This window comes from Genypterus blacodes, unplaced genomic scaffold (genome assembly GCF_046128005.1).
Source record: "Genypterus blacodes isolate CSIRO-AG114 ecotype Tasmania unplaced genomic scaffold, CSIRO-AGI_Gbla_v1 ptg000358l_1, whole genome shotgun sequence".
Lineage (NCBI taxonomy): Eukaryota > Metazoa > Chordata > Actinopteri > Ophidiiformes > Ophidiidae > Genypterus > Genypterus blacodes.
The window spans coordinates 7501-17500 of NW_027467142.1; the positions used below are offsets into that span (position 1 = coordinate 7501).

The 10000-nt window shown below is 46.3% G+C and overlaps 1 protein-coding gene across 1 annotated transcript; it reads right to left on the bottom strand.

The window, feature by feature from the left end:
• Positions 1–587: 587 nt before the first annotated feature.
• On the bottom strand, positions 588–7596 carry LOC142988958 (cathepsin K-like). The gene is made up of 8 exons (XM_076138282.1): positions 7350–7596; positions 5948–6074; positions 4814–4936; positions 4532–4687; positions 2816–3034; positions 2064–2229; positions 1647–1749; positions 588–1542 (listed from the first exon to the last, which is right to left on the bottom strand). Exons 2-8 carry the CDS (start codon positions 6071–6073, stop codon positions 1443–1445), a joined length of 993 nt encoding a protein of 330 aa, XP_075994397.1. The 5' UTR covers position 6074; positions 7350–7596; the 3' UTR covers positions 588–1442.
• Positions 7597–10000: the final 2404 nt, after the last annotated feature.

The following is a 10000-nucleotide window of genomic DNA, read 5'->3' on the forward strand; positions in this document are numbered from 1 at the left end:
CACACGCTGAGGGAGAAACGAGGCTTTTATTTTGAAATCCTGTCCTGGCTGACTCCAGGTGGCAGCAGGTGAATCAAAGACTGTCACAAAACGCAGCAGTTCAACCAAAAACCTCCTCAGGCTGATTCAAAGGCGGAAACAAAGCAACTCAACCTGTGTAACTCGACTGAAGACAAAACATTTCTTCATTTCCTACAGGGAGAGAAGAAACGAACTGTTGCTAGGATTTACACACCTGATGAATTGTTACCGTTCACTCAAAGTTTCATTCGATAGCATGAAGCATCTGCACCTGCAGATCAGGTATCAACCACAGGGGGGCGCTGGATCCACACGGAACCCCGACCCTACATTTCTGCCATTAAATGTCTTCCACAAACTATTGAGTCTTCTTCTGTCGATTATATCAACGCAGAGTTCAAAAGTTGATCGTCTTTAACTTGACGGCGGCTATTTTTCCTCTTTCACTGGATATTTGTGTTTCTGCATTAAATGAAGGACAAACTGAGCACTAACTCCTCATGTAAACAGCTTTCAACTGCCCCGCTGCTTCATGTAAATGTAAATATAAATATTCAAACGATGCATTGAAGTTTACAAATGCTAACTTTATTCCACCTCATATAAAACAAGTTTACAGTTTAATCATCAGAAAAGTGCCGACAGAACCAAACCAACCCTTTGACACGTTCACGTCATGAAGTGAATCCATGTTTACAGACTCAGGCAGGAAACCAGGCGCTCCCATTGGCCAGCCCTGCTTCCTGTTAGTGTGAAGCTAACAGGTCTGTCACAGTGACAGCTGTTTGATCAAACAAATGCATCCTTACTCCTATAAGTCAATCACATTCTAAAACATTTTTTTTGGGAGGATTTATTTGACATTTCTTTATCTATTTCTATTTCAGAATGTTTTCAATGTTTTTTAGAATTTTTTTTCAGATTTCCAGATTTTCCTCCCGTCTTTTTATTTTATTTCAGAAGCAATAATTCTTTATAATCTTATATTTAAAGAATTTCTCTCAATTTTGTGATTTTTAAAAGCTAAATTCAGCGAAAATGTAAACAACAAAAATGATGTCAGACTTCAGCTGAGTGAAGCAGGAGTGTGTGCGTGTGTGTGTGTGTGTGTGTGTGTGTGCACAGATCCAGCCTGTGTTCAGTGTGTGTGTCATTGTAGATTAAGAAGAAGAAGATTCCACGCCCCATAATCATAAACATCCAGACTAAAGACAGACAGCAGCAGTGGAAACCTCAACATGTCCCCCCCCCAGGCTGTCCTGTCAGTAATCTGAAGTATATTTGTGTCAGTAATCCTGAGTACTCGTATGTTCTGAAGTACTTGCACCCTTAACATTCCCCAGCGTTTCCATTGTGCCTGTAGTAGTCAAAGCAAAGCCCTGTCACCCGTTCATCTGCCTGTGTTCTCCCTGTGCCACCCTTCACATGAGGGGGTAGCTGGCCAGGCTGGCGATGCCGCATCGGTTGCCACGGTTACGTGCGATCCGGATGTAGCCTTTTTCTCCCCAAAGCTCACTCCAGCTGTCAGGGGGGAAGAGACAAAAGTGTGAGTGAAACATCCTCTCTGCTCAGCTCTCAGCCCTGTGCCGCCCCCTGGTGGCGCTCTGACGGCTGATGTGCCACACCTGTTCTTGACGATCCAGTGCTGTCCGTTCTTTCTGCCGTAGCCCACTACCAGCACGGCATGGTTGATGTTGTCTTTGTTGCAGTTAGCGTCGTTGTAAACACCTGAACACACAACAGAGAGGGAGAGTGAGAGTGACCCCTGTGACCCCTGTGACCCCCAACACCAGAGAAGCAGAGAGGGAAGAGCAGGGTCTCCTGTGCAGATGGTTTACTTTAACATAACGCTGATAGATAAGTTTTGAGCCCTACGGTGTTCAAACACAGTGTTCAATCAATTAATCCGCTTGGAGTTTAATGGAAGAGCCTTAATTAATCAAGCACTAATTTCATCCTAAATGTTGCTTTTAATTTCTCTTAGTAATAGTGAGGCAAGTTCCCCCTTTGTGTTCTGGCCCCAGCACCCATGGCCTCCTGACCTCTTCTGTACAAGTGGAAGGAGCTCAGCGAGGCGTCGATGCCCACAGCCACTGGGCCCTCGTGAAACACGGCGGCCTTCAGCGCTTCCTCGCTGCCCGTTGGGATCTGTACGAAGCCGGTGCACTCAGCCGCCACGGCTGAAGAGTTGTAGCGGCACGGTTGGTCCTACAGAGGGGACACGGGTCAAATCCACACACATCAACAAGTCTGAACCACCACACAATCTCCTTCAGCGTCTTTTTGTTTCCATTCATCTCTAATCTCTCTTCTCTTAGTGTGATGTGTTGCTTGCTGGTGATGGATTCTGTGCCGAGGTTCAGAGGGGCGTTAGGTTTAATGTCTCAGAGAACGAGGCGGCGTCTGATTTGATCTCTCCTCATCTCACGTTTGTCTTAACAACGGGGAACAACCTGATGGACGAGCGCCTCAGCTTCCTCCTCCTAACAGGAACAAGTTTGCTGTGCGAGACAGAAGCTCAAACACTTTCACGTCCTTTCAGCCTGTGGTTTCCCTGCATGAGACTCTCAGCATCACTTACAGGAAACTTTGGTGATTTAAACTTTTATCTCATCACACAAATCCATGGATATGGGAGGGGACGTTATGAACTCTTTAGTAAACATACTGATGGGCTCCTGAAGATGAAGACAGTGTTTCAGAGATCTCAGAAACATTTCAACAAAGGCCACAAATGATCAAAGCGAGGCCGTCCACTGGGCGGCGCTGTAGCTCAACAGAAGCTCGTCCCTACCTCTGCGACGTACGGGTAGGCGGCCTCACAGTCGATGCCTCCGTTGTCCTCCACGTATTGGAAGGAGCTGGTCATGTAGCCTCCCCCGCAGCCGGCGTTCTCGGTGACACAGTCCACCAGGTTCTGAGGACTCAGGTCCACCAGTTTGCCGGTCTTCTTGGCCAACTGGCCCTCAAGGGCCCCGACGGAGCTGAAGGCCCAGCAGGAGCCACAGGAGCCCTGCAGGGACAGAAGCCTGTCAGACACGCTGAGGAAGCAGCGGAGGGGACGCACAACTTTAAGAGTTCTGACTGGAAGGTAACGTTAGTACATATTATGAAATCATTATCCTGTCTGAATCCATGAGTGTTATTTTAGTTTGTTAATATTGAAAGCACAACCAAAGAATAAACAAACACTGTTACACACTCCTCTGTCAGAGTCAAACCCACTGGAACAAACAGAAACACAACAACAACAACAACAACAACCCACAGTCCTGTTTACGCTGCAGCTCAGTCATCAGCCACCAGAGGGCGGTGTGTTTCCTGCTCTTCATGCTTTATTCTTCCTCTGTGTAATCCCACAGTAAATCCCTATTATTGCTGCCTGGTTCACTCTAGAGGTTTTCTTCCTCTCTCTTGAGATCTTTGAGCTTTGGGCGGAGGCGGACATGTTCCTGATGTTGTGGCTCTGTGAAGCCCTCCATACAGCTCAGTAGGACTTGTTGAGGACTTGTTGAGGACTTGTTGAGGACTTGTAACTTGACTTGTTTACTTGCCCGTGTCCCACTTGTGCTCTCTTTGTTGCTACAGCTAGTTTACTCTTCATCCTCATCCTCACTTCCCTCTAGATAATTCCCAACTCTCGCCCAATCAAAAATGCCTTTGTCGGATCAAAGTAAGTGACTTAGCTTCTTCTATCTGTTTAATCCCAAACACTTCTCCTGGGTGTTTCCTCTCAGTCGTAAGCTTTGATAATGACTGTAATCATGCAACTCTATACTGGAGTTAAAGCAGTAATACAATATGCAAATGAGGGGGAGCTTTGAGGTTATTACAGGGAGTTTAACTGCATTGTGCTGAGCCAGCAGGAATGTAAAAGACGGTACGAAAACATATACACACACACACACACACACACACACACACAGAGCAGATGTGGAGCTGTGACCTTTAGCTGCAGGTGAGCTGCTAATGAGCTGCAGATGCTCCGGGGTCAGGACAGTAAAGAGTTTAACAGAATAAACAACATTTCCTCTCAGATTCTCTCCAAACAACCAGACAGAATCAAACCAGTCATCAGTTTGGGTCTTGAACCTGACTTGAATGAAGCTGACTTGACTCAAATATTCCCTTTGTATCTAAAATGACACTGAAACACTGAAACAACACAACTAAAGTTATGATTAAATGTCCCATGTTTCTGCTTTGGTGACATTTAGAGTTCAGCCAGCAGCTCCACAGGCCTGAGATGGACCCTGATGGACCCTGATGGACCCTGATGGATCCATGATGGATCCATGATGGACCCTGATGGATCCATGATGGACCCTGATGGACCCTGATGGACCCTGATGGATCCATGGACCCTCTAAGAGCGACTTCAGTCAATCAGATGGATTGAGCTGATGTCCTGTGCTTCAGATGTTAGTGACCTGATCATGTAACCTGCTGCTGCTGTGTCTCTGTAACGGTGCCATGAAGTGAACATGAATGTGGTGTCGTGACCTCTGACCTGGTCCTTCACTGAGGTCACCATTCCTTTCGTGCGGTAGTCGACCCCTGTGGGCATTGCGGACACGTGGCCGTTCTGACCCCTGGTGGAGGACCTGGGGTCAGGGTTCGAAGGCACCAGGAGGCCGGTCAGCTTCGCCACGATCTCCTCTGACGTCTGGAGAGAGAAGCAAAGAGACGCTGATGAGATGAAGGCAGGAACATGAAGGTCCTAAAGCAGCAGATAGATGTGAGCTGGAGGACGGCGAGCGGCAGTGGCAGCGGCTGCTTCCTGTCCCCTCACCATGTCTGCCAGGTGGTTCATGCCCAGCTCGAACGAGTGCATGCCCAGCGCCGCCTCCTGGTTGTGGGCTTGGACCATGCGAGCGTTCTTCTCCCAGACGGCATGGCGGATGCTGTCCTCATTCTGGCACACACACATACACACACACACATCTCAGTGTTACTTTCATATAATACAGTTAAGTTTGCATGTAACAGGAAGTAACTAAGTACTCAACCACTGCATGAGTACAAGTATGAGGTATAAGGTACAAGTCTGTCCAAAGTGTTAATCTGGGATTCAATTAGCTTTAGCGCTCAACAGGATTTGTAGCGTGACTTGTAGCGTGACTTGTAGCGTGACTTGTAGCGTGACTTGTAGCGTGACTTGTAGCGTGACTTGTAGCGTGACTTGTAGCGTGACTTGTAACTTGTCAGTCTTGTTGTCCCACCTGGTAACTTTCCCTTGTGTACCTCATTAACCCCCGCACACCTTATCCTGGGTGTTTCCTCTCATTGATTGACTTTGATAATGACTGTAATCATGAGTTTCTGTACTGAAGATGATGAGGATGCAGACGACATCACTTTGATGTTATTACAGGGAAATTATTGTTGATTATTACATTGTGCTGAGCCGGCAGGAATGTAAAGACGGCACGACAACAGGCATGCGCGCACACACACACACACACACACACACACACACACACACACACACACACACACACACACACACATAAACACATAAACACATAAACACATAAACACACACACACACACACACACACACACACACACACACACACACACACACACACACACACACACACACACATAAACACATAAACACATAAACACACACACACACACACACACACACACACACACACACACACATAAACACATAAACACACACACACACACACACACACACACACACACACACACACACACACACATAAACACATAAACACACACGCACATACACACACACACACATAAACACACACGCACACACACACACACACACACACACATAAACACACACACAGGAGTGATAAAGTGTCTCAGACGGTGAGTCAGACGTGTCCACAGGTTGAAGGAGGCACAGACACAGATGGAGGTTTGGGTGCAGACACACACACACACTCACCAGGCCGTTGTATTCCCTCTTGTGTGTGATCTTCCATTCTTCCCACTGGGCGTCCAGAGTGGCTTCATCCAGAGGAAGAGCCAGGGCCGAGACGGCCAACAGCAATACACACACCAGTGGGGACATCCTGGAGGAGGAGCAACACACACAACCGGGAGTTAACACACAGACACAACCGGGAGTTAACACACACACACAACCAGGAGTTAACACACACATACAACCAGGAGTTAACACACACACACAACCAGGAGTTAACACACGCACACAACCAGGAGTTAACACACACACACAACCTGGAGTTAACACACACACCCTGCCTGTTACAAGTATGACGTGAGAGCGACTGTGTTACTGTAAACACACTCACATGTCTGGTGACCCTATGCTACCCTTCACATGAGGAAGTATACCTCCATCAAGGCCCAACATCGGTCTCTAGTGTTGCCATAACAACCAGCTCTGCATCTCTGTCTACATTTGATTTATAATCTGACCTCTTGACCTTGATCAATAATCAATCATGTCTGAACAGTTCTGGATGAGTTTAGAGTAAAGACTCCTGCTTCATTAAAGACGAAGAGAATGAAGACGAAGTCCAACAGTGTTTCAGCTTCGTCCCAATCTATGCAGATGATTGACATGTTAGCTGAAGCATGTGAGCTCTAGACCGTATGAACCTGCTGGATCATCTGTGATGTCACTGCTGATGTTTCTCAAGCTGCACCGCATGTTTCAGTGTAGGAAAGTTTCTCTAGATGAAACAAAGGACTAAAATGGATTTCTTTCCCTTTTTGTCTTTTTCAAGTATATTTTTGATTTTCCTCTAAATTTTAAATAAATGAATACATTTTAAATAAATAAATAAATAAATAAATAAATAAATAAACAAATAATAATAATAATAATAATAATAATAATAATAATAATAATAACAACAACAACAACAACAACAAAACAACCATTATCTTGGATAGTTATTTCCATCGTTTCTCCATTTACAGATTTTCAATTCGACAATTTATTCTGAAATAATTCCTCTAGAAACTGAAAAGGATGAAGAGCCGAAATGCAAACACGACTTTAGTCTCCTGAGAGTTTCACACTTCACTGGTCTCTGCTGCTTCGCTCTGAAACTCTACTGGGTCCAAACCTTCCCCTCAGACCAGCACCGTTACTTTACAACTATCAACTTCAGACAAACACACAAAGAAACTGCGTCTCTCTCTACTGGGAGACAGATGGGGAAAACATTTGTCCAGATCGGACAAAACTTTATTTCTGTTTCTTGTTTCAGTTCGTAAAAGTACCTTTAGTTTCTCTTTTGTCTAATGTAATCATTTCTACAAACTACTTCAAAGATCTAAAAGATTCCTAATCAGAAAGATCAAAGTCTTTGTACCTTTGTGGTAGACGGTGTTTGGATTCAGGCGAAGTTCTCCAGGTCCGATGCTTCCCTCAGTTTGCTGAAGTAGGTCAGTGTCTGGCTTTATATTGGCTGAATTTTGAGGAAGTACACAGGAAGCTCAAGGTCTGGGAGGAGTTAGGTGCTTTGATTTCCTCGTGGGGGGAAAATGAACATCTGGTTTCTCTCGAGCAACAAAGATCCTCAAAGCAGCTGACGTCAGGAGTCAGATTACACAGCTTGGACCCGGGGTTCTTCACGGAAAAACACAAACTCAGACCACCGCTATTCCAAACTCTCACTGCAGTTCTGTTCATCATGTTTATGTGCAAGACGGCGAATGAGGAACTGGATCATAGAACGCCTGGGAGAGGAAGTTTTGCTGCTGATTACCCAGCATTAATATGCATTTATATGCAAATGTGATGCTGAACTCTTTTGCGTGTCAGACAGAACCGGTCCCTCCAGATGAACCTGCCAGCCTTATTAGCAGGAGACGCACATGTTCCCTCCAAACAACAAGCAGTGGCATGAGTGGCATCCAAAGCACGGAGGCCGGAATGTTTTAATGCATGTATTTAAATGTAAACGTGGGTGTAAGTGTATGTGTGTGCAGGAGTGTATGTGAGAAATGCATAAATATTTAATCCACAACTTATTGCAAACAAAAGCTCTGAGCTGTACACCAGTTCACTAGCTGTGTCAGTGTGTGTGTGACCTTTGAACCTTCTGGCCTCTGAGCGAAGACGGCGTGCCTCCATGCTGATAAATGAACCTGATGTGTTTCCGCTCTTGTGTATGTGTGTGTCTGCATGAAGATGCTCTGCTCCTCCATCTTTGTTCTTCATGTCGCAGCTCTGACTTCACTGCAAATTAAAATTTCCCATTTTAGACCGTTTGTGCTTAAAGTCTGTTTTTAGATGCCGAACTTCCTCTCTGTTAGTCAGCAGGCGTGTGTGTGTGTGTGTGTGTGTGTGTGTGTGAACATGTCACATGACCACATGTGTCCATACAGTCACACACATGTTTAAGTCAGCGTCTGGATATAGCAGCAGCCTGTGTACCTCAGAAGTCTGCATGTTACTCACACTGCTGAAGAACCACATACACTCTGTCCCGCTCCTTATAAGGCCATGGACGGGTTTGTGAGGACTTGACATTTTTGCCCCCCCCCCCAACAACAACAACAACAACAACAACTACTATTCTGATTGTTGTTAAACTTTGAAGGTGTGGAACTCTTCTCCATCACTGCTGTCAGGTGCTGCTGTGTGTTCATGGTCCTCAGAGGATGAACCCTGATGACCTGATGCCGTCATGACACCTCAACCTTTATTCTAGTGCAACAGAGAGATATCGATAGTGGAACTCTGTGACAGGGCGAGGCTGGATCACCTGGAGTCTAAACACCACTGATGAGCTCTGAAATGGGGATCAGCTGTGCGGGAACAGTGATCAGGGAAAGCCACGCCCAGCCAGGAACAAACACACCAGCATGGAAACAAAGACAAAACAGAACAGAGCGCGATCAGGCACAGATCACCTCATCTGAAGGATTCTTCCTCCTTGGACCAGGGATTTCCAAGAGAAGACGATGATTCAATGAGAATCCTGTGTAAATGGAGCGATCTATCTTCCCTGTTAGCGGCTGTAGGGATCTTCAAGGTCACGAGCGAACTCTGGTGTTAAGCGCAGCACCGGCTCATCCTTTCACCAGAGGCTACTTCCTGTCTGATCCCATCGTGGGGCTCGCTGGACTCCGAGCAGGCGCGGCGTCCACATAAAGACTCTTCCTCCATCTTCTTCTTTTATGTGGCAGGCCACTCTATATAATGAGACTCTTGGATCGATCCATCAGACAGCACCCTCACACACACACACACACACAACCCCCCACGGCACCATCAGCCAGGAGGTCATGACCTCTGCGTGTGTGTGTGTGTGTGTGTACCTGATGGAGAGAGGGGACAGTTGTGATGGTGATAGATTCCTAATCCAATACGCCTTACTAAGGTGTTTGCCAAGCGGTCAATGGCTCCGTTTGTAGCTCAACCATTAGTTGGATCTATTAATAGCTCCACCTATAGGCTGACGACACGCCGCTATAATCCACATGCACTCAGGCTGATGGGATCTGTGGCAGCCATTATCGTATTGAGCTGAGTCGTCTTTATCGCCACAACAACCAGTGGTGGACTGACTGTACCACACACACACACACACACACACACACACACACACACACGAACAGGGGTAAATCTTTTTGACCCCTTCAGTCCACGCTAAGCATCCGTTTCCTCCTAAAGTGAGCTCTCTGTAAACTGGATCAACCTGAAGACGCCGGCTCATCGTCTCAGTGTGGACGCACAACAAAGGGACATTTAAACACACAGGTTGTTTTTGTGTAGCTTGGAGCATTTGGATGATGTTTAGAGCTACTGGACCTCCTGATCACACAACTAGGAATGATGCAAGAACGTATCCAGGACATCCACGGCCCTCAGATGTCTCCGCTCTGATCCCGACTCTTCCTCCCTCCAGAAAAGGAACTCAAGATGTTGCAACGGCTCTTTTGCAGAAGTAGAGGAGGAGGCCCAGAGAATTAAAAACAGATAAGAGAACAAAGACGGCACGCGAGGCTGAGATCA

Excerpts from the sequence above, each read along its gene's own strand:
- LOC142988958 (XM_076138282.1), bottom strand. The coding sequence starts at position 6,073 with ATGTCCCCACTGGTGTGTGTATTGCTGTTGGCCGTCTCGGCCCTGGCT. Across the intron at positions 4,688-4,813 it reads TGAACCACCTGGCAGACATG|ACGTCAGAGGAGATCGTGGC; the intron begins GTGAGGGGACAG and ends TTCTCTCTCCAG. Across the intron at positions 1,543-1,646 it reads CACTGGATCGTCAAGAACAG|CTGGAGTGAGCTTTGGGGAG; the intron begins GTGTGGCACATC and ends CCCCCCTGACAG.